The sequence below is a fragment of the Triticum urartu genome, chromosome 4 (assembly GCF_003073215.2).
Source record: "Triticum urartu cultivar G1812 chromosome 4, Tu2.1, whole genome shotgun sequence".
Lineage (NCBI taxonomy): Eukaryota > Viridiplantae > Streptophyta > Magnoliopsida > Poales > Poaceae > Triticum > Triticum urartu.
Window position 1 is genome coordinate 392,799,224 of NC_053025.1, and position 23,683 is coordinate 392,822,906.

General features: G+C 43.6%; 1 protein-coding gene across 7 annotated transcripts; it reads right to left on the bottom strand.

The window, feature by feature from the left end:
• Positions 1-14,556: 14,556 nt before the first annotated feature.
• LOC125551759 (keratin, type I cytoskeletal 10-like) lies at positions 14,557-23,418 on the bottom strand. Of its 7 annotated transcripts, none has more exons than XM_048715079.1 (12): positions 19,676-21,919; positions 19,232-19,584; positions 18,965-19,139; positions 18,788-18,890; positions 18,463-18,715; positions 18,140-18,343; positions 17,970-18,054; positions 17,788-17,892; positions 16,722-17,656; positions 16,387-16,626; positions 16,240-16,297; positions 14,557-14,895 (listed from the first exon to the last, which is right to left on the bottom strand). In XM_048715079.1, exons 1-2 carry the CDS (start codon positions 20,653-20,655, stop codon positions 19,530-19,532), a joined length of 1,035 nt encoding a protein of 344 aa, XP_048571036.1. In that variant the 5' UTR covers positions 20,656-21,919; the 3' UTR covers positions 14,557-14,895; positions 16,240-16,297; positions 16,387-16,626; positions 16,722-17,656; positions 17,788-17,892; positions 17,970-18,054; positions 18,140-18,343; positions 18,463-18,715; positions 18,788-18,890; positions 18,965-19,139; positions 19,232-19,529. The 7 variants fall into 7 exon arrangements, with proteins under 7 accessions (XP_048571036.1, XP_048571031.1, XP_048571032.1 ...); XM_048715074.1 differs by having other exon boundaries at positions 17,970-18,062; positions 19,676-21,894; XM_048715075.1 differs by lacking the exons at positions 19,232-19,584; positions 19,676-21,919 and adding an exon at positions 22,760-23,418 and having other exon boundaries at positions 17,970-18,062; positions 18,788-18,880.
• Positions 23,419-23,683: the final 265 nt, after the last annotated feature.

Genomic DNA, 23,683 nt, shown 5'->3' on the forward strand with positions numbered 1-23,683 from the left:
GAGTTACTCTCATTAGAAGGTGGGCATAGGTAGCTAATCCGCTCTTCCTCCTTTTGTTCTTCGCTCTCCTCATCATCTTTTTCATCCAATGAGCTCATAGTTTCATCAATTTCTTCGTCCATAGACTCCTGCAAAATATTAGTCTCTTCTTGGGCAACGGAGGAGACCTCGATATATGGTTTAACATAGGCATTGGAAGCATAATTCTCATAACAATATTCAAGTATGGCAAAATTTTCAGATTTGTAAAGAGTGGCATCATACTTTTCAATCAAATAAGCAATTTCATAAACACCCTTAAAAGCAACAAATTCTTCAATTTGTTGAACATCATAGTAATTATAAACACCCTAAGCATAAGAAGATACAATTCCATTATCACTAAACAAACATTGGTAGGGAAGGTGTTTCTTAGGGTCTTCAGAACTACAAATAATATCATATATTTCGCATAAATTTCAAGCAGCACTGCAAATGATGAATTTGATCCTGTAAACATTTCCCTTTTTCAGATATACGGTGTCGCACATAACAAGCATGCTCATCTAAGGATTTGCCCTCAACTAAGCTAGTTGGGGTTTCAGCACGAGCACATAGGGATCGAATATGATCCAAGTAATAAGCTTCAGGAGTGTGATAGATTTTGAGTGGTTCTTCAACCATTGTTTCAGTGGGTACTACTAACTTTTTTGGTATTTTGCGTTTCCTACCCATAACTAAAGATAGAAAAAAACTAAGAACAGAAAATAAAAATTACTTAGTGATAAAGAAAACAAGCACACACGAGAATATTCACCCCACACTATGACTCCCCGGCAACGGCGCCAGAAAAAGGTCTTGATAACCCACAAGTATAGGGGATCGCAACAGTTTTCGATAAGTAAGAGTGTCGAACCCAACGAGGAGCTAAAGGTAGAACAAATATTCCCTCAAGTTCTATCGACCACCGATACAACTGTACGCACGCTTGATGTTCGCTTTACCTAGAACAAGTATGAAACTAGAAGTACTTTGTAGGTGTTGTTGGATAGGTTTACAAGATAATAAAGATTACGTAAATAAAAAGTAGGGGCTGTTTAGATAAAGGAATAACTAAGTTGGTTTTAGTAAAGAGCTTGTTGTTACGAGAAATTTATTTGTCCCTAGGCAATCGATAACTAGACCGGTAATCGTTATTGCAATTTTATTTGAGGGGGAGGCATAAGCTAACATACTTTCTCTACTTGGATCATATGCACTTATGATTGGAACTCTAGCAAGCATCCGAAACTACTAAAGATCATTAAGGTAAAACCCAACCATAGCATTAAAGTATCAAGTCCTCTTTATCCCATATGCAAACAACCTACTTACTCGGGTCTGTGCTTCTGTCACTCACGCCACCCACCATAAGCAAATCATGAGCATATTGCAAACCCTACAGAGGGAATCCCTCATGCTTGCGCGACACGGAGAGCACCATAGGATAGCACCAATAATAAAACATGCAACTCAAACCAATCACGATCATCAATTAACCCATAGGACAAAACGGATCTACTCAAACATCATAGGATAGCCATACATCATTGGGAAATAATATATAGCGTTGAGCACCATGTTTAAGTAGAGATTACAGCGGGTAAAAGAGGGGTTACACCGCTGCATAGATGGGGGAAGAGCTGGTGATGATGGCGGTGAAGTTGTTGGTGAAGATTGTGGTGATGATGATGGCCCCCGGTGGCACTCTGGCGCCACCGGAAGCGAGGGGGAGAGAGCCCCCCTCCTTCTTATTCTTCCTTGACCTCCTCCCTAGATGGGAGAAGGGTTTCCCCTCTGGTCCTTGGTCTCCATGGCATGGGAGGGGAGAGAGCCCCTCCGAGATTGGATATGTCTCTCTGTCTCTCTCTGTTTCTACATTCTCACACTCTTCCCTTTCACCATTTCTTATATTCCCGGAGATCCGTAACTCCGATTGGGCTGAAATTTTAACATGATCTCTATCCGGATATTAGCTTTCTCGCGCCGGAAGACGGGCATAAACCGCCTTACAGGGTGGCCATGAGGGCCCAGGGCGCGCCTGCCCCCCTGCCTCGTGGCCCCCTCGGGCATCGTCTCGCGTTGGTTTTTCTTCCCAAAAATCACATATATTCCAAAAGAAATCTCCGTCAGTTTTTACCCCGTTTGGACTCCGTTTGATATGGATTTAGTGCGAAACAAAAAACATGCAACAAACAGGAACTGGCCACGGGCACTGGATCAATATGTTAGTCCCAAAAATAGTATAAAAAGTTGCCAAAAGTATATGAAAGTTGTAGAATATTGGCATGGAACAATCAAAAATTATAGATACGACGGAGACGTATCACACACCGACCCATCATTCTTCCACACTTGCTATTTATAATATATAGTAATATAATCTAAATTTATGTTAACAACAGCTACTTTTATATTTTAGTTTTCTGATATCATGCAAAGCTATCCTCTTCATACTCACATCGTAGTTTTATTTCTCGTTTCTAGATGGAAGCAAATGTTCGGTGTACGTAGAGTCGTATCAGTGGTAGATAGGACTTGAGAGAATATTGATCTTACCTTTAGCTCCTTGTGGGTTCGACACTCCATACTTATCACTTCCACCTTTGGAAATTGCTACGACGATTCCTTGCACTTGGGGATTATCAAGCTATTTTCTGGTGCCGTTGTCGGGCAGCAATAGTGTGGGTTGATATTCTCGTGTGTACTTGTTTGATTTCTTCACTAAGTAGGTTTTGTTTTCCCTTTTGTTTTTCTTTAGTTGTGGGTGAAACAAACAAATAAAATAAAATAATGAAAATACAAAAGAAAAATTACTTGCATCTTTTGCCTAAAAACTTTTTCAAAAAGAGAAGTGATTGGAAGGTTGTCCATTGGAGAAGTGAGGGTCGACCTTGAACACTTGTGTTCATGATCATGGAAACAATGTAGAATTTTTCATGGAAGTTTCTGTAGGATCGAAAGTATGTCTAGAGGGGGGTGATTAGACTACTTGACCAAATAAAATCTAGCCTTTTCCAATTTTAAGTCTTGGCAGATTTTAGCAACTTAGCACAATTCAAGTAATCAACCTACACATGCAATTCTAAGAGTATAGCAACGGAATGTAAAACAATTGCATATGAAGATAAAGGGAGGAGTTTGGAGGGAGCAAACGCAATGTAGACACGGAGATTTTTGGCGTGGTTCCCATAGGTGGTGCTCTCATACATCCACGTTAATGGAGACTTCAACCCACGAAGGGTAACAGTTGCGCGAGTCCACGGAGGGCTCCACCCACGAAGGGTCCACGAAGAAGCAACCTTGTCTATCCCACCATGGCCATCGCCCACGAAGGGCTTGCATCACTAGGGTAGATCTTCACGAAGTAGGCGATCTCCTTGCCCGTACAAACTCCTTGGTTGAACTCCACAATATTGACGGAGGCTCCCAAGTGACACCTAACCAATCTAGGAGACACCACTCTCCAAAAGATAATAGATGGTGTGTTGATGATGAATTCCTTGCTCTTGTGCTTCAAATGATAGTCTCCCCAACACTTAACTCTCTCATAGGATTGGATTTGGTAGAAATATGATTTGAGTGGAAAGCAACTTGGGGAAGGCTAGAGATCAAGATTTACGTGGTTGGAACAGAATATCTTGAGCTCAACACGAGTGTAGGTGGTTCTCTCTCAGAAAATGTATGTTGGAAGTGTAGGCATGTTCTGATAGCTTTCTCTAGGAATGAAGAGTGGGTGGAGGGGTATATATAGCCTCCACACAAAATCTAACCGTTACACACAAATCTCCAAACTCGGTGGGACCGAATTATAAAACTCGGTCAGACTGATTTAGTTCAAAATGTGAACGTTAGGATTTTCGGTGGGACCGACATGTCCACTCGGTGGGACCGATTCCATTAGGGTTAGGGCATAACGTAATCTCAGTGAGACCGATTACACAAACTCAGTGGGACCGATTTTGGTAATAGACAAACAGAGAGTTGGTTAGGCAAACTTGGTGGGACCGATTCGCTCATCTCAGTTGGACCGAAACGTTACGAAGGGGAAACAGAGAGTTTGCATTGCAATCTCGGTGGGACCGATCGCTCATCTCGGTTGGACCGAAACATTACGAAGGGAAACAGAGAGTTTGCAATCCCATCTCGGTGAGATCGAGATCCCTATCGGTGAGACCGAAGTGACTAGGGTTTGTGGCAGTGGCTATGTCAAGTGAACTCGGTGGCGCTGGATAGAAGATTTCGGTGGGGCCCAGTTTGACTTTTGGTTGGGGACATATGTGGATATGAGAAAGTAGTTGAGGGTTTTTGGAGCATATCACTAAGCATTTTGAGCAAGTAACTCATTAATTAACACCTCACCCCCTTTTAATAGTATTGGCTTTTCCTATGGACTCAATGTGATCTTGGATCACTAAAAGTAAAATGTAGAGTCTTGTGCTTGGATCTTTAGCCAATCTTTTGTCCTTAGCATTTTGAGGGGTCCACTTTCTAATCCATGCCATGCCAATCATTGAGATTTCCTAAAATATTTATCTTAAAATAGCATTAGCTCAATGAGCTATATGTTGTTAGGAATTACCAAAATCACCCAGGGATAGTTTCACTTTCAATCTCCCTCTTTTTGGTAATTGATGACAACATATAGATCAAATCTTCGAGAAATGATCATAAGATTGAAAAACATTGTCGCTTTGAGAAGTATGTGATAAGCAAGAGCTCCCCCTAATTTTTTGCATTATTTGAGATTTGCTTTTGAATGCAAATGCACAATCGATTAGGATCATGGGTTACTCTTCCATGTCACATACATCTTGGTGGAGCGCTCAAAATGATAGAAATTAAAAGCATGCACTCATCACCAAGCAAGTGAATGATCATATATGAGATATAGAAGATAGTATCATCCAAACAAGCCATAAGGTAGAAAATGATCAATCACATGATCACAAAAGTATCTCACAAGGACATAAAGTATCTCACACAATAAGAAGTTCAACCAAAAGCAAGAGAGATAAAAAGCAACACACTCTCTCTCTCTCTCGAAGCCTATGATCTATACATATGTGTCCCCCTTTGGCCACAAGTTACCAAAAAGTTCGAAAATGCATAGTGATATGCGTCTCTCACGCTTGGTCTTCGGGAGGTGGTGTAGAGAGAACTCCAAGGACGAAGGCATCTGTCCATGTAGTTGGAGCTGGTGGAGTGGGTGCTGGAGGTGGCACTGGAGCTATAGCTGCTGGTGCTGACAATGTAGCTCTAGCATCTGAAACTGGCACTGCAGTAGACCTCGGACCTCGTGGCACACGCTGAAAAGTGTCAGTGCTTGCCTTGCCTCTCCTCTCTTCTGCTTCTTCCTGAAGCTGCTCAACTACAGTCTGAATCTCAGTTACCTTGAGATCAAGATCATAAAATTTTGTCTCAACAATCCTGTCCAGGCTCTCCTGATTCCGAGTCAGGGTGGCCAAGCCCTTCCCAATCCTCAGTGTAGATTGAATCAGATAGCCTAATTGATCTTGCTTGCTCTTCAGGAAAACTTGAGATGCCTCTTCTGCACTTGGCATCCTTGCAGCTTTCTCAGCCTTTGCTTTGGCTCTCTTCTCTTGAACTTGAACTGATGATGGTTCCTCCTCATTCATCACAACAGTGTTGTCTTAAAATTCAGTACGTAAGGGTAGATGCTCCTTGTCCAGCAAATAAATTCATGTGCCCATCTTAGAATTGATGAGCTCCTGAATATGTGGAGCATACCCACAACTTCTCTTTTGATCAGCAGTTGTCCTCTTGATTGTTTCTACATTCAAACTCATAACCTTGAACTTCTGAGGGACATCAAAGATTTGCAGTAGGTTGATGGAATGTCCTCTGATCATCTTGTGATCACGACACCCGGAGCGCCGGTTCAGCCGCGGGCCATGGAGCCGCCTCGTATGAACACCGCTCCGCCTCATAATACACCAATACCACCGGGTCACTTTTCCAATCCTTTGGAGAATCTCATTGCTGCGTCGGCTCGTTTGCCGGCTCTCCCGATGGAAGGCGACTCTCCGACAGCAATCGAAACACGAAGGGTGCGAGAACTTCTTCAAACGGCTCTGGCACAGCAGGATGCGTACTCTTACAGTCGAGACAGAATCCACTCAACCCCTCGCCCAAGCCGGAGCCCAAGCTATAGCAGGCATATGGACTCAGCCAAAATGTCGAGCAAGGCTCAACGCCATAACCAACCGCGCAGGCATGAGCCGGCACAGGGTAGAGCCCTTAACTTAGCGGATCAGGAGAGGATCCGTCAAGAGGCTGAACGGGCGGTTCAACGGGCGGTTCAACCGTCAAGAGGCAGGTAGCTCATCAGGCTTTTCCGGCTTTTTCGGCAACCTCTATTGAGGTAGGAGTAGCCACAAGAACGGGAGGTGTCCCTTGCCTGGTGTCGGCTATCCGCAATGAGCGCTTGCCAAAAGACTTCAAGGGGCCTTGTAAGGTGCCTAATTACACGGCCGACTTGCAGCCTGGGGCCTGGATTGAAAGTTATGAGATGGCTATGGAGCTGTTGGAAGTCAGCGATGCAGCAATGGCTAAGTATTTCACTATGATGCTGGATGGAATGGCTCGCACTTGGTTGAAAGGATTGCCCCCCAATTCCATTGGTTCATGGGCGGAGTTAAAGACTCGGTTCATTCAGAACTTCAAGGACACATGCCAGCAACCTATGTCAATCGTGGACCTGACTAATTGTAAGCAAGAGGAAGGTGAGTCCACGACCCATTGGGTGCACCGGGTCAAGGAGATAATACATTCATCTGATAAGATGGATGCAGGCTCGACAGTCTTAATGTTAGAGAAAAATTGCCGTTTTGAACCTCTGAAGCAGAAGCTGGGGCGGCTCAAGCGTGACTGCAATGACATGGGCCAGTTGATGGCGGCTCTGGTCAAGTATGCTTATTCTAACAGTACCAAGGATCCCGTGTCTGATGAAGAAAAAATAGGGAAGGGAAAGAAGAACGGCAACGGCAAGGGTCACCAGCATAACCCGACAAATCAAGGAGGTAATAAACGTAAGGCTGACGAATTTGTGGCTAACACCAATGCATAGGGCAGTAGCCAACGGCGCAAGGGTAGGCAACCCCCTCGGTCAGGCAGGTCAGGTCCCACCCTCGAGCAACTATTGAATGAACCTTGTCCAAGACACGGCACCTGGGAGAAGCCAGCCACCCATCTGTGGAAGGACTGTACAATCATGAAGGCATTTAAAAATTCCAGCACATTTGATGGAAGTCACGGGCCTGGCGGCGGTTCAGGCGGAGGCAGCTTTCATGGCCCGTGCGCCGGTTCAACCGGAGGCGGTTTTCATGGTCATGGCCATCCGGGTAACCAGGGGGGTTATAACCCACAACTCGGCCAAGGTAATCAGCAGCAACAGTCCAAATATCAGAGCAACCAAAAACAGTTGAATAGTGGGCAGTACCATGTATTTACCACTAGTTTATGCAAGAGGGATCAAAAGCTTCATAAGAGGGCTGTCAATGCCGTTGAGCTGGCGATTCCATGTTATTTGAGGTGGTCAGAACAGCCTATTGTGTGGAGCAGAGAAGATCATCCTCCTCGGGTTGATAATCCGGGTCACTTAGCCTTGGTAGTGGCACCCCGGGTCGGTGGATATAAACTCACTAAAGTGCTCATGGTTGGAGGCAGTAGCATCAACATCCTCTACTATGAGACGTTCCGTCGGATGGGGTTGACTGATAAGAGTCTTAAGCAATCCAACACTGTTTTTCACGGTGTTGTGCCTGGAAAGTTGGCATACCCAGTTGGTAAGATTGAACTGGAAGTAGCCTTTGGGGATGAATATGATTCCAGGGCTGAGAAGTTAACTTTTGAGGTGGTTAAGATTAAAAGCCCATATCATGCTCTGTTTGGACGGCCGGCTTACGCCAAATTCATGGCTCGGCCATGTTATGTATATCTACAGCTCAAGATGCCGGGTTATAAAGGCACCATTACAGTACATGGAAGCTGGAAAATAGCCCTGGAATGTGAAGAAGGTGATGCCTCTTATGCTGAGTCTGTTTGCGCAATAGAGGAGTTGAAGTTTTATAAAGATAATGTTGACTCGGCGGACATGACATCTTTGAAGAAGCCAACTACGGAACATGAACCGGTACTAAAATTCAAGTCGGCTGATGACACCAAAATGGTTGATTTTGTGCCAGGCGATTCATCCAAACAGTTCATCATCAGTGCCAACTTGGATCCAAAATAGGAAAGCGCGCTCATCGAGTTCATCTGTGAGAATCGGGACATCTTCGCATGGAAGCCTTCTGACATGCCGGGTGTCCTGGGAGAACTCGCTAAGCACACTCTTAACACTGATCCGAAGTTTAAGCCGGTCAGGCAGTTCCTTCGGCGGTTTAATGAGGAATGACACAAGGCCATAGGAGAAGAGGTGGCCCGGCTCTTGGCGGTCGGGTTCATTGTGGAAGTTTTTCACCCAGAGTGGTTGGCTAACCCGGTGCTTGTACTCAAGAAGAACGGCACCTGGCGTATGTGTGTGGATTACACCGATTTAAACAAAGCTTGTCCAGCTGACCCTTTTGCTCTCCCTCATATTGATCAGATCATTGATGCTACGGCGGGTTGTGAGCGTTTGACTTTTCTGGATGCTTATTCAGGTTATCATCAGATCAAGATGGCAGTCAAGGACCAGGAGAAGACAGCTTTCATCACTCCGTTTGGAGCCTTCTGCTATGTGTCTATGCCTTTTGGGCTTAAGAGTGCCCAGGCGACTTATCAACGGTGTGTGCAGAATTGCCTTCACAATTAGATTGGGCGTAATGTTCATGCTTATGTGGATGATATAGTGGTGAAGTCCAGAAAAGAGGAAACCTTGGTAACAGATCTGAAGGAGACCTTGGATAACCTCCGGGTCTACAAGATGATGCTTAACCCGGCCAAGTGTGTTTTTGGAATCCCAGCTGGCAAACTCTTGGGTTTTTTTGTATCCAACAGAGGTATTGAAGGTAACCCGGAGAAAATTAAGGCAATCACATCCCTAGCTAAACCAGCTTGCATCAATGACGTTCAATGGCTGGCAGGTCGTGTTGCTGCTCTGAGCCGGTTCATAAGCCGGTTAGGGGAGAAGGCGATGCCTTTGTATCAGATGATGAAAAAGTCGGATGACTTTGTTTGGAGTGAAGCTGCAAATTCTGCCTTTGAGGATCTGAAGAAACAGCTTGCTGAGCCGCCGGTTCTTGATGCTCTGATTGAGAAAGAGCCGTTATTGTTATATGTAGCTGCTAACTCACGAGTTGTTAGTGCGGCCATTGTGGTGGAATGCAAGGAGGTCGGCAAGGAGCATCCGGTCCAATGGCCGGTTTACTATGTCAGTGAGGTGTTTATTGAATCTAAACAAAGATGTCCACATTGGCAGAAGCTCGTGTATGGGGTGTTCATGACAAGCCGGAAGCTCAAACATTACTTTCAGGGTCACCCAATCACTGTGGTTAGCTCTACTCCTTTGGGAGACATCATTCAAAATAGAGAAGCTACTAGACGAGTCGCCAAGTGGGCCATTGAACTTGGGTCTCATGGGTTGAAGTATGTGCCATGTACTGCGATCAAATCTCAAGCGCTAGTTGACTTTATTAATGACTGGACAGAGATGCAGATGCTAGAGGAGAAACCAGACAACACATATTGGACGATTCACTTTAATGGGTCCAGACAGTTGGAAGGCTTGGGAGCTGGAGTTGTGTTAACTTCCCCTCGAGGTGACTAGTTTTGTTATGTATTGCGATTGATGTTTCCTTGTACTAACAACACAGCAGAATATGAAGCCTTGCTCCATGGTCTCCGAATGGCCAAAGAAATGAGTCTGAGCTGGGTCCGGTGCCTTGGCGATTCAGATTTGGTGGCTCAACAGGTGTCATGCAAGTGGGATTCCAAAGATCCTCTCATGGTGGCTTATCACCGTGAAGTCGACATTGTTGCAGGACATTTTAAAGGTTATCAAGTGGAACACATTGACCGTAGAAAGAATGAAGTGGCCGATGCCTTAAGCCGGTTGGGATCTCAGCGTAAGCCAGTGCCACCTAACACCTTTTTGGATGTTTTGCATAACCCGTCTGTTAAGTTACCTACAGAGGAAGATTTGGCCGTTCCTGACCCGGAGGCACAGTTGGTGGCGGCTCTTCACGTCATCCCAGATTGGACAGTACCGTTCTTGGCTTACATGACCCGGGGCGAGTTGCCAGAGGATGAGACCCTGGCCCGACAGATAACCTGGCGGTCCAAGTCAATAACGATTTCTAACGGAGAGTTATACCATCGCAGCGTCACTCGAGCGTTTCAGCGGTGTGTTTCTCCTGAAGAAGGCCAAGAAATACTTCATGAGATCCATGAAGGGGATTGTGGTCATCACGCCGGGTCAAAATCTCTTGTGGCAAAAGCTTTTCGTCATGGTTTTTACTGGTTGACGGCTCACGCTGATGCAGAGGATCTAGTCAGTAGATGTGATGGATGTCAAAAATTTGCACGACGAGCGCATGTGCCAGCTCAGGAATTGCGGATGATTCCAATCACTTGGCCGTTTGCAGTCTGGGGGCTTGACATGGTTGGATCTTTCAAAAGGTCCAAGGATAAAAAGACACATCTTTTAGTGGTAGTTGACAAATTCACAAAGTGGGTTGAGGCAGAGCCAGTGAGTAAGTGTGATGCAGCCACGGCGGTTCAGTTCATGAAAAAGGTGATTTTTCGCTTCGGTTTTCCACACAACATTATCACTGACAATAGCACTAATTTGTCCCAAGGGGCTACGGAGGAGTTTTGTCAAAGAGAGCACATCCGGCTGGATGTTTCTTTTGTAGCTCACCCTCAATCTAATGGGCAGGCTGAGAGAGCAAATCAGGAAATTTTGAAAGGTCTCAAGCCCCGGCTCATGGTTCCCTTAGAATGGACGCCAGGTTGCTGGGTAGAGGAGTTACCCTCGGTGCTATGGAGTATCAACACCACTCCTAACAGGTCCACGGGTTATACACCCTTCTTCATGGTTTATGGAGCAGAAGCGGTGTTGCCTAGTGACATCCGTCATGACTCGCCTCGTGTGGCGGCTTATGTTGAAGCTAAAAACGAACAAGCCAGACAGGATGCACTTGACTTGTTAGATGAGGAGAGAGACTTAGCAGCGGCTCGATCAGCAATTTATCAACAGGACCTGCACCGTTATCACAGCCGTCGGGTTAAGTCCAGGACTTTTCAAGAAGGTGACCTGGTGCTCCGGCTCATCCAGGATCTGTCAGATGCACACAAGCTATCCCCGCCTTGGGAAGGACCCTTTGTGGTCAGCAAGAACTTAAGCAACGGGTCATATTACCTCGTTGACGTTTGAGAGCACAAAGGCTCACGTAAGTCGGAGGAGGAGACCCGTCGGCCGTGGAACATTGCTCAACTTCGGCCATACTACACCTGAGCCACCGGTTCTCGTCATGTACATACTTTGACGTTGTATATACTATGATAAGTAATAAAGCAGGACCTCTGTCCTTTTCCTTTTCAAAGATTATATACCTCTACTCTTTTTCACTATTTAAATGACTATTAGGGAGCTGATCATATCTGAATCAAGTTTATCCTTTTTGGTCTGGCTTATGATCGTATTCGAATCTAGCTGTAAACCTCATGATCACTTGGGGGTTCCTGTTCAAACATAGGTCGTATTCGAACCAAAGAGAACATAGCTTTCGTAACCCTCTTGATCGGATCAAAGCCAAAACTCACTAGGGGGCTTCTTGATCGTATCCGAATCATAGCTTAACCCCTTTTGGGTCCGACTTGGATTGTATTCGAATCAGGGTCGTTAAAAACCTCTCAAGGTCATTTGGTGGCTTCCTGTTCAACCATAGGGCGTATTCGAACCAAAGAGAACATAGCTGTCGGTACCCTCTTGATCGGCGCAACGCCAAAGCCACTGGGGGCTATATGATCGTATTCGAATCTTAGCTTAACCCCTTTGGTCTAGTTTACTAATCGTATTCGAATCAGAAACCCCCAACTTTTAGTTACAAAGTTAATTTATATTATTTGCAAACTGCTATTTGCCTTACTGGTCTTTTATTGTCTCAATTTTAAACGATCAGCATGGTCTTTTCACCGGCTTGACTATTTGACAATAAGCTGCCAAGGCATGATGATCATCAGGCATGAAGAAGCATTGACTTCTCAAAAAAGGACTGGGTCATATAAACTGGTGGTCCAGATGCAAAAGATACAGGTATGACTGAACAGTTCTTTCTGTGTTAATCAAAGGTTGTTTCAACCTTGTTTATTTTCACGTCTGGTTCTGTTTTTCTACTATGATAAAACTATTGGTCATGTACCGGGTATTCTGACCCGTTCAGTGCTAAACCACCAAGCTAGTTTCTTCCTTTTCTACAGGAACAGAGCCAAAATATTACAGAGATAACCATAAATGTGATGCGTATATTGACATCAGGAAGCATAGAGTCACACACGGCATCTTATGCACGATGACATAGGCAAAATATGTAGTTGTTTCAAGCTAAATCTATTACAAGGCTTTAAAGAGCCCACAAAGATGGTTCTCACTCTTCCCTCGCCGGTTCACCTCCTTCTGTTAATTGAAAGCTGGGATTGGACCAGTCAAAGCCGTTCACGGCAATGAACTCTACTTCATCATCAATCAGGCCAGCCAGATAAACTTCTGGAGCAAACGTATGTTGACGAACCGATGGGATAAGATGTGTCACCTTGTAAGAGGGAGTCGCCATCTTCTTATTCTCCAAATCAAAACTCGGCTGATATTTGTCAATGTTGGTCTCATCTCCAAGAACGGTAGCATGAGGTCGAACTCCCCTCACGCAAGCAACAAAGTCATCCTGCTCAAATAGAGACCCGTCTTCCTTCACGGTAGGGTACCCCCTGGCTACATCCGCCAGGTCTAGATCTGGCACCCAGGCTTTGGAGTGGCTCAGGGTAGTCAAGGCTCCGGCTCTGGCACAGGATCATTTGACTTGTTGAAACCTGGCGGGTAAGATTGACAATTTTTTCAAGACATCGCTGAGCCGATTGGGTCCTTGGTTGGCAGGAGAGATAGCAGCAAGTGCTCGTTGGGCGCTAGTGTACAACAGTTCCACCAAGGTATAAACCGCCTTCAGTTTGGTCACACTGTCTTGGCTCATATTTTTGTTGCGTGGACCTGCGAGTATTAAACTAAGGCTCAGCGGCGGCTTATATTTCGGGTCAAAAGAAGGTATAAAAGATCAGTACAGATGGCTTACCAAAGATGGCGGAAACCATTTGAGACCCTCGGTTCTTTAAGTCGGTCAGCTCCGTGGTAACCTCCTCAAGAGCCGCTTCAGCTTTTTCGGCGCGTTGTGTCAGCAGCGTCTTTTCTTCAGCCCAAGATTTCTTTTTGGCAGTCAAGCTGGTTTTCAATTTTTCCATCTCAGCAAGACTCAATTGAACTTTAGAATCAGCAGACTTGATTTCTGCCTCTTGATCCGCCAGCCGGGTCTTTGCATCAGTTAATTGGGAACCCAATTCAAATAGGGAGTTCTACAAAACATACACAAGTGCGTCAAGGCTTAAACTAAAGTTCAAGATTCAAGTCTCAAGTACTTTGCACTGCAATACCACTTGACACTTGGGGGCTAATGTCTGCCAAAACAATTTCTTATGACTCTAATATATTTCAAGTCCCAAGTACCTTACAAAGTAAAAACACTTGGCACTTGGGGGCTAATGCATGATATTCAGAAAGTCGATTAAGCCGGATTACAATATTTGTTGGGTTTGGCAAAAGACAGCTATGAAGTTAAAGTACCGGTTCATTTATGGTAAATTGAGCCGGTACTTGGGGACTACAGGTGAAGTTTACACTATTTTATTGGACTTTTGAAAAAATTAGAGAGAAAATATCCATCTATATCATAAAGTCTCCAGATCATTCAGGATCATCATCTGAAGACTTGGGGGCTGGCAGAGTATAAGTAAACCGGAGAACATACCTCATATTTCAGCTGAAGTTGCTTGACCATCTCAATCTCTGATTCACGGCTGGAATGAACATGCACTACACCACAACACTGATGCAACGGCATGTAAACTGCCATGAGAAAGCACTTCAGGCGGCACACTATCTGCCGGGACAGTATTTCTCCCGGCAGATAGAACCGCCACAAGAACGGCTGCCGGGGATTACTTGTCCCGGCAGATAAAATATTCCCGGCAGTCCCACTGCCCTAGTGCATTTATTTGCCGGCAGTTTCATTTCTCCCGGCAGATTAGCCAAGACACGTGGAATATCAGTTATTGCCAGTCAAACTGCCGGCAGAAGAGTGTTACCCGACAGTTATTTTGCCAGTATGTAGATTTCACTACCTAATTGTTCTGGGCATCCCCTATGTAATATCCATTTAGTATGTTCAATCAATCAGGACATATCACACGTACAATTTATATACTTCAATCGAAGTCGTATATGTCTCATCCACACACTTCAATCAAAATAATATCAGGCCTCATCCAGAACCTTAAAACGTCATTGGATAAACATAACCATAATATACATATAAGGAGGTTGTGCCACAAAAGGTACAGTGCAGATATGTTTTAAAATGTGCCACACAACCAACAAAAGTAAATAGTGCGACAAATGGAGAAGTACATGTTTCTGGGTGTGCCACAGAACCAAAATGAGCAGAATGGCTTAACAACCAGCAAAATGAGCGGAGCAAGTGTGTCCAGGTTTCACAAAGTAAACAAGCATATTACATAAACACTCCACCAACTATTGTAGGTCTTCCAAATCTTCAGGAGCTTGAAAATCTTCCAAACCTTCATTTGACTTGTGTACCTTTGGGAAACCTGCAACTGATAGGATACTCAATAGGGAGATCTCGTTTGAGAATTTAAATTAACATTGAAGTTGACATGCTACAGTTAAACTCAAGGAACATTTACAAAGACCTGGAGAGTAGTCATTCTTTGCATCTCAAGGAATAATATGACACATGTACAAAAGAATACACCATAGTACAAAGTGGCAATTTTTTGACAAACCAAACTATGCGCCTATGCCTCGTCTAGTATACAGGAACACTAATATTGCTCACGTGCAGCCAAGTATTATCGAACAAAGCATGAAGGAATCAATATTTCAATAGCAAATTACCAAAACAATCTGATATAGTCACATCGTCACAGCAGTACAGGACAATAATACAATAGAACAATCACGTCAGAGATACTAATAACATCATCTTTGGATGATAAACTATTCACAGGTTTCAAAAATTGGATGCATCTAACATGCTGTACACACTGAAGATCTTGATTAGCTAAACCAACCAAAGAACAACAGGAGGCTAGGAAAGCTACCCCTGAGAAAGCATCAACTATGTCAACTGCCAAGAAAAATAAGAAAGAAAAGGCTGATGATTCTGCAAGTATTGGGCTTGATAAAGGGAAGGCTGATGATTCTGCAAGTAATGGGCTCGATGCCATTCCAGAACAGGACATAAGCAACACGTATACCAAGTTAACATGCAATTGTTGGAAAGGGTAAATATAAACCTCACTCCAGAGGTAGAGGTAAACATGTATACCAAGTTATCGACTAAAGTGACCACTTATCAAGAATTGGCAGCATCTATCTATTATATTATTAAACCAAAATGAAGATTTTTCAACCTTAAGTTGTGAAACTTTAACGGAGACTGATCAGTTTAGAAATAAGGTAGAAGTATATACTACTTGGCATGCATCTAAAAAAGAGGCCATGTGCGATTAGGGACTAAATATGGTCCTGTTGCTAGAATACTCATTCCTATTTGTGAAGGTACCAAACTCCTTGCAATCTGCATCATATAAAAGTTCAAGTCATGCTGGAAACGAACAGTCAGACTTTGGCTGCAGTATAAAATGGGATAAATATTTTAGTGTACTTGAAACAAGAAAAAATTCAATGACAGATCCGTAACTGACTAGACGAACAGGACAACAAGTATACAGAGACAATAGTGGAAGATGTTATGCAAGAATGGACATGTAAAATCTTCCACTAGTCATATGCAAGAACATGCATACACAGGACATGCAAGAGCAACATACAATAAAAGTCTCCATCGGTCCAGTCACATAGATCAAGCAATTAACCATGCAACAACTTAACATCACACACATAGCAGCCAAGAGAAACATGTATATTACCTCCTTAGCTTGCTTGTGGCCGCGTTCCTGCTTTTTCCATGGACTTGTCCACTTCCAACTACATACATAGAAGCAAAGCTTTTTCAGCAATCAACCATCACAGTCATTGGTAAGTTTAATCGTAAGAAAATAAGAACAAAAGCTCACATGCTTGTATGGCCATGCGATACATCGCCCTTGAGCTTGCCCCATGGTGGTCATGTTCCCAACACCACGAGGTAGTATAGCATCCCTTTTTATTACATAGTTCACGGCAACCTCACAATATTCAGAGCCAAGCTCCTGACCACCTACCACCTTTCTCCGATCAATTGATAGAATGGTTGCTTTTGCCACTGGGATACTATGATCTCAATAAACATTATACAGGATCACATCCTTTCCTTTCTGAGTAAGCATGAAAAAGAACTCAGATAAGCGAATGTGTCTTTGTCATACTAAACAAGAAAGAGCAACAAAATATAAACAAAGTACAATCTGACCTGCTGATTTTTTTTTTGTGATTGCAACTTCCTTGCTTGTTGCCATCTTGTGGCGATGAAGTGCCACATCCTTACTTTGTTGTGTGAGCCCTGTTGCCTTCTTATTTTGCAAAATGGTTGCTTCCTTCTCTTGCAGCACCTCATGTTGAGCGGTACTAGAAAGTACAAAGTTTTTCTGAGTGGGTGTTGTTAACTTCTTTTGCAAGAGTGCTTCTTCAGCCTTCTTATGCAAAATGGTTGCTTCTTTCTCTTGCCGCACCTCATGGCTGCGGGTGGCAGATTCTGCACTCTCTTCATGCTCATACTCCCCTTCATTTTCATACCCCCCCTTCATGTCCATATCCACCATATCCATCTTTATGTCGATATCCACCTCCATATCCACCTTCATATCCATCTTTATGTCGATATCCACCTCCATGGCCACCTTCATATCCATCTTTATGTCGATATCCACCTCCATGGCCACCTTCATATCCATCTTCATGTCGATATCCACCTCCATGGCCACCTTCATATCGATAGCCACCTCCATGGCCACCTCCATATCCATATCCAGAGTGAGATAAGTCATACTCTAGATTGAACTGAATATTTTGCTGCACATTTGATTGTAACAGTCTCCTCATGTGTTGAAGTTCATCCTTCAGAGTTGTAACTACTATTTGGAAATTATGCTCCATTTGATCTACACGCTCGACAACAATTGCATTTGATTGGCAAGCTTCCTTTGCTTCTTCCTCGGTCATTTGAAGCTTCATGGATTTCAGCTTTCTAGTACTTGGCATGCCCAAACCTGCAGCACTTGGTCCTAGACCTATACACCTCACATACCCATTCCTCTCCTTTCCTACGACATGCGAGAAGAGGTCACCTTGCTTGATGCTTTTTTCTAAAAGTTCTGGACACTCATTTGACTTCTCTTCTATCATTTTCTACAAGACATAACATATGATCCATGAACACATCAGCAACATAGTGTCTACTAAAGACTATAACTCCAATGTTCTAGAGAAAAAACTAACAAGTACAAAACCTAAAAATTGTTGCAACTCAAAATACTTACAAACATAGTTGCTGCAGCCACACTTGAAGGGGCACCAGTCTTCTTGCATGTGTGTGTTTCTATAAACAGTTCATGTCTTTGAGGGGGATATCCATTCTTCTTATGCTACATTTATTTTCTTATAGTTAGTTCATAACAATCAAGAAATGGTGCAAAATAGAGTTATAAATATCATTATATACCATTTCATGAGAAACACGAGCATGACTTTTGCTGCCTGATGTATGCAATAATTCCATCTCCATTCGATTTTTTCTTCCTTGCTCACTACGTTGCTACAAATATTGATTCAATGAATTGTAAATTAGACCAAAACTGCAGGAAAGTGCACATACATTTTCTTGCAATGTACCTTCCCTGCTTCAGTTTTCCAAAAAGCAACAAGCTCTTTCCAATCAGTTGGGATAACTCTGTTATCTGGTACAACTTGAAGTTCCTCATCAGTCATCTTCTCATCAAAATACAAAGTCTTCAACTCAGATTTGAAATCCCTCCATTTATTCGCAGCGCTTCGCATTACCCAATCCTTCAGTTTGTCATCCACAACATAGTACATCTGCTTTCAAGCAAGTGTAAATGGAGAGTGTAAGGGTGATGTATTAGATAAAGGGGCAAGTTATACTACAAGTCATATAGAGATAAAGGGGCAAGTTATACCAAAACCATAGAGTATACCTTCAAGGTTTTCCACAAATGATTTTTCTGCTCAACATCAACCTTTCTCCAATCATTATGCCCAAGAGATATTTTACTTTTCACAAGTGTGGAGATGAAGTTTGAAAACTCCGAGGCATTGTCCCCAATTGGTTGTCCATCACCATTGTACTCCACACGAATTGGTGGGACTGTCCCCAATCTATCATACACATTGTGCATTCTAGTGCGTTTTTCCCCTTCTTCCCCTTCGTTTCTTGATCCAACTCATGGTCTAAACATGGAAAATAGTTAGTAGGTCGTCATCAACTAACAATCTATATACATAGATTTAAGTGCTACATACCATCGTGCTCTTCAATGTTATCGCTTGGCATGTCATCAACATCTCTAGTCGTTTGGGACCTAAGGACTCGAGTTACTTCAACAATAGGCTTTTCTATGGTGCTCTACACATAACGAAACAAGTTATGTAAAACTGAAGTAATAGATGCAATAACCAAATAGAAGCATGTTATATCACCTTTCTTTTAGTTTGTCGCTGACTAGCGTTGCCTCCAGAAATTTCTTTAGCATCTACAAATCTGAAAGACCCAAATCGTGCAAAATCCTCACTGTTTCTTGCTTTAAGATTCGCTAGCCTCTCTTCCTCTCGTGCTTCAGCATTGTCTTCGTCTCTTCCTTTTTCCATTTTTTTCCTAAAAAGAAAATTTATAGCACATTAGAATTGACACATTGGATATCAAGTATATAAGCATGTAACTGAAAAATGAAAGAAAAAGGCACACACTTTGGTTGCTGAACTGCAGGAACAAGTGTTCCATCTATATCTGTCCTACTACGAGGTATATTTCTAACATCAACACTAAGATCTACATTGGCATCCAGATTAGCAATTGACACAGTAGGTGCATCATGGTGTTCAAAATCTTCATCTCCCACTCCAAACATATCATACAGGTCTCGTGGATGAGGAAAGCTTCTAACAGAATACCAATCTTTATCAAGCTTATCTTGCACATAGTACACTTGGGTTGCTTGAGATGCCAAAATAAAAGGTTCATCAGACTTCAGTAAATGCTTGAAGTTCACACGTGTGACACCAAGATCATCGACTTGAACCCCTTTAGCTTCATATTATACCTATATAGTATATATGTAGGATATATTAGATTATTTTGGGGGAAAAGCAAGAAACCATATGATACCAAGAAAATAGGTTTATAGGGATGACCTTTCTACTGGGTACATGCTGCTGTACTTTATTGGGCCCCCTAGCCTCACTTGGGTTGGAAGATGAACCATCAAGTGAACCATAAGATCAAAAAATGATGGCAGAAATATGGCCTCAAGAATGCTCAAGGTCTCAGCTATTTCTCCCTCTAGCTTCTCCATGTCACTTATGCTAATGACAGGAGAATATATTTGCTTGAAGAATCTGCTAACACGAACCAAGGCAACACCGACTTCCTTTGGCAATGTGTTCCGAACAGCTAGTGGAAGCAATTGCTGCAAAAGAATGTGATTGTCATGGCTCTTCAGCCCAACAATCTTTTTTTGCTTCACAAGGACATTCCGGCGTATATCAGATGCACAACCATCAGGGAACCTAGCTTCCTTAAGAATTTCACAAAACAGTTTCTTCTTTTCATTGTCCATTGCGTAGGGTGCAGCAGGCAAATCAAATTGTTCACCTACCGGGACAGGTTGGAGAGCTTTTCTTATTCCGAGATGCTCTAGATCTCTACCAGAGCTGTAATTATCTTTTGATTTTCGATCCATGCATAGAAGTGTGTTAATTATATTTTCACATACATTCTTTTCAATGTGCATTGCATCAAGATTATGAGGCTGCAGCAAGTCTTTCCAGTATCTCAACCTAAACCATATGGATTTTCTTTTCCGAACCATTGGTGGTTCGCCAACCTTGCGCTTCTTCGTGGTTATTTTCCCGGAAGGGTCCTTTCCAAAAACAGTCTTCATATTTTCAGTGAGGGCCAAAACTTCCTCTCTACTAAGTGGTACAGGTGCTGTCCCTAATTCCACACCGTCAAAGGATTCTTCATCAAATCTATATTCATGGTTAGGATCAAGAAACCTTCGATGACCCATATAGCAAAATTTCTTGCCTTCCTTCAACCGAAGAGAGCAAGTATGTGAGCCACACAATGGACAGCCAAATTCACCAGAGGTTACAATCCGGATAGAGTGCATAAGCCTGGGAGGTCTGATGTAGTTGACAATATAGCAGCATGCAGGTTGAAGGGTTTACCGGTCAAGGCATCATACCCTCCTCAAAAAGCGAGTTCAAATCATCAATAAGTGGTTCAAGAAAGACATCTATATCTCTCCCAGGTGACCTTGGACCAGGAATTAGCAAAGAGAGGATGAAATTATGTTGCTTCATGCACAACCAAGGAGGAAGATTCAACGGAATAACTGCAACAGGCCAGATACTATAGGATAACTTCATTGTCCTAAATGGATTAAAACCATCAGATACCACAAGCAGCCTCATGTTGCTACTATCTTTAGCAAAATCTGAATATTTGCCATCAAAGTCCTTCCAAGCTGGTGCATCCGCTGGATGCCTTATTAGTCCATCTCTTGTACGTTCTTCAGCAAGCCATCTGCAGTCCGCTGCACTCTTTGGGGACACAAAAAGGCGTTGTAGCCTCTTCTTTATTGGAAAATAACGAAGAACCTTCCTTGGGACCTTGTGTACATGTTTCCCATCAAGACTATTCTTTTCAAATTTCCACCAAGAAGTTTTGCATGTAGGACAAATATCCTCATTTTCATGTTCCTTCCAGAACAAAATGCAATCATTCTCACATGCATGAATTTTTATATAACCAAGCTCAAGGCATTTTATCATCTTCTTAGCTTCATAAAAGTTTTTGGGTAGCTTTGCTGTTGGAAAGGCCTCTTTTAGCAACTCTAGCAGTATGTCGAAACTTTTATCACTCCAACCTCCAAGAGATTTTGTGTGGAGTAACCTAACAACAAAACGTAGCTTTGAGAAGGTTGTGCACCCTGGATAAAGCTCCTCCCTGTCATCAGCTATGAATTGTCGGAAAGCATCTTCATCCTTCTTCTTTTTCTTCTCTAGAAGAGGGTCGACACCCTCAGGCTCTCCATCCTGGTGACTTGGATCCTCCCCACTAGTACCATCACTAAAATCCTCATTTTGATGTGCTATATCTTGAATCATTTCAAGCATCTCATCATAGTCATCTAGGTCAATCTCCTCTTGAAAATCATTAGGTTGAACCTCATCATGGTCACTCTCGGATGCAAGAGATGATGATGCCTCCCCATGATATATCCATCTTTTGTACCCATTAATAAACCCATCGCATAACAAGTGCTCATAGACAACATTAGCTTCAAACCAACAACAGTTCAAGCAAATTCTATAAGGACATAGTATAGTGTTCCCTCTTGCTGAATGAGTAAAAGCAAAATCTATGAATTTCTCTACCCCGTCTATATATGCTTGTGTATTTCTAGCTTTATCCATCCAACACTTGTCCATTCTTGACCAGTTTCACTAAAATTTCCTAACATGCGAGAAAGTACACTTCTATTAAGGAAAAAATCTAGTAACAAAATGCATATCATCAATATCTAGTACAGGCAACAAGAAATACAATACGAAGAAGAAATGCCATCACACAACAGAATATAATTAACTGAAACATGTCATTTCAGAAAATACAAATGCCAAAATAGCAGTAAGAATGCCATAATCTATATCATAAAAGCATAGCACATGTTCTGTACACATCTCGTATTTCGCAAAACACAAACAAAGATGGTACTACCTTGGGGCATTAACTAAACAAACAAAGAACTTAAATAACTAGCTTTCTTTCATCTCAAATTAAAGTGAACTCCAAAGCCCAACTAAACAACTTACTCAGGTGTCAAAAAATCTAATTAAGGTATGCACTTGTTAGTCAGCAATGGTCCCTGTTCTTTGATCTGAAGGGCTACTAACAGTAGCAGTGTTCATTTTTAGACAAGCAAATAACCTTCAAACATTTTTGGCTCATGGTTTTTTTGTTGTTATTAGATCAAAGCAATTAAAACTTGATGCTTTGTTCTAACTGACGGAATAGTTCAGTGCTGCTTCTTTTCAACATTATTTTGAGCACAAGCTTCAAAGGGCAGGAGGTGTTCTACCCATCAGCAAGGAAGAACAAACGAATTCATCGGGTCAAACTAGCAATGTAGTCTTAGGGGCTTTGATCTCAAGATCCATAGCTGCACATTCAGAACAAAAGAAGGCACAAAAATTGTTATGAAACCTTACCAGCTGTCAAATGAAGTACAGTAGGCAGCGATGTCGATGTTCAGTAGGCAGAGCTGCTCGCTGGAGAGGAGGGCCAACCCGCGGACTGCTGCTTCAGGGGCTTGTCGAGGAGGTGCCTGCTCGCTGGAGAGGAGGGCCAACGTGCGGTCTGCTGCTTCAGCGGCTTGTGGAGGAGCGGACCCGCGACTTGGTGCTCGCCTTCTCAGTGAAGCCTGCTCGGGGAGGAAACAGAGCTCGATCTGGAGTGCGGCGACGACGACAGTGGCTGACAGCGGCTTGGTGGCGGGCGGAAAAAGATCTCGGGGAGGAAATAGAGTTCGGTCTAGTGGAGGGCGATGGATGGTTGGTGGCGGCGGCGGTGGCGATGGTCGGTTGGGGGCGGCGGCGGTGGTTGGTTGGGAGCGCCAGCGCCGGCGATGGATCGATGGTTGGGGTCGACGGCGGCTTGCAGTGGTGAGGGGTGGAGGAGCTGCGGTGGTGAGGGGTTACGCTGGCGGCGGGGGTGGGGGGGCTACACTAGAGGAGGTCTGAGCGGAAAGCGGCCGCGCGTCGGCGGTGAGCTAGGTTTTGGGGGCGGCGGCGGCGCGCGGTCGATCTGGTGGAGGCACAGGATTGGGGATCGATTTGGGGGAAGCGTTGCGGGTCTCTCTAGGTCGCGGGAGGGCCGGCGCGTCTATTTCACAATGGGCCAAAATTTTCGTCAAGTCGCGCGCTTTTTTTTCCTCGCTGGCGCGCGCTAACTAGGCTGTTTTCCCGTTTCGCGCCAAAGACGGCCTCCGGCATGGGCCGGCAGACAGTGGGCCGTGATTTAGTTCTTCCGGCAGATTATGGGCTGTAAAGTATACCGGCAGTGCACATGTCGTTGTTGTTGTAGATCTCCCGATAGTTAGACCGCCCTAAGACACTTCTAGCGGCAGTAACAAC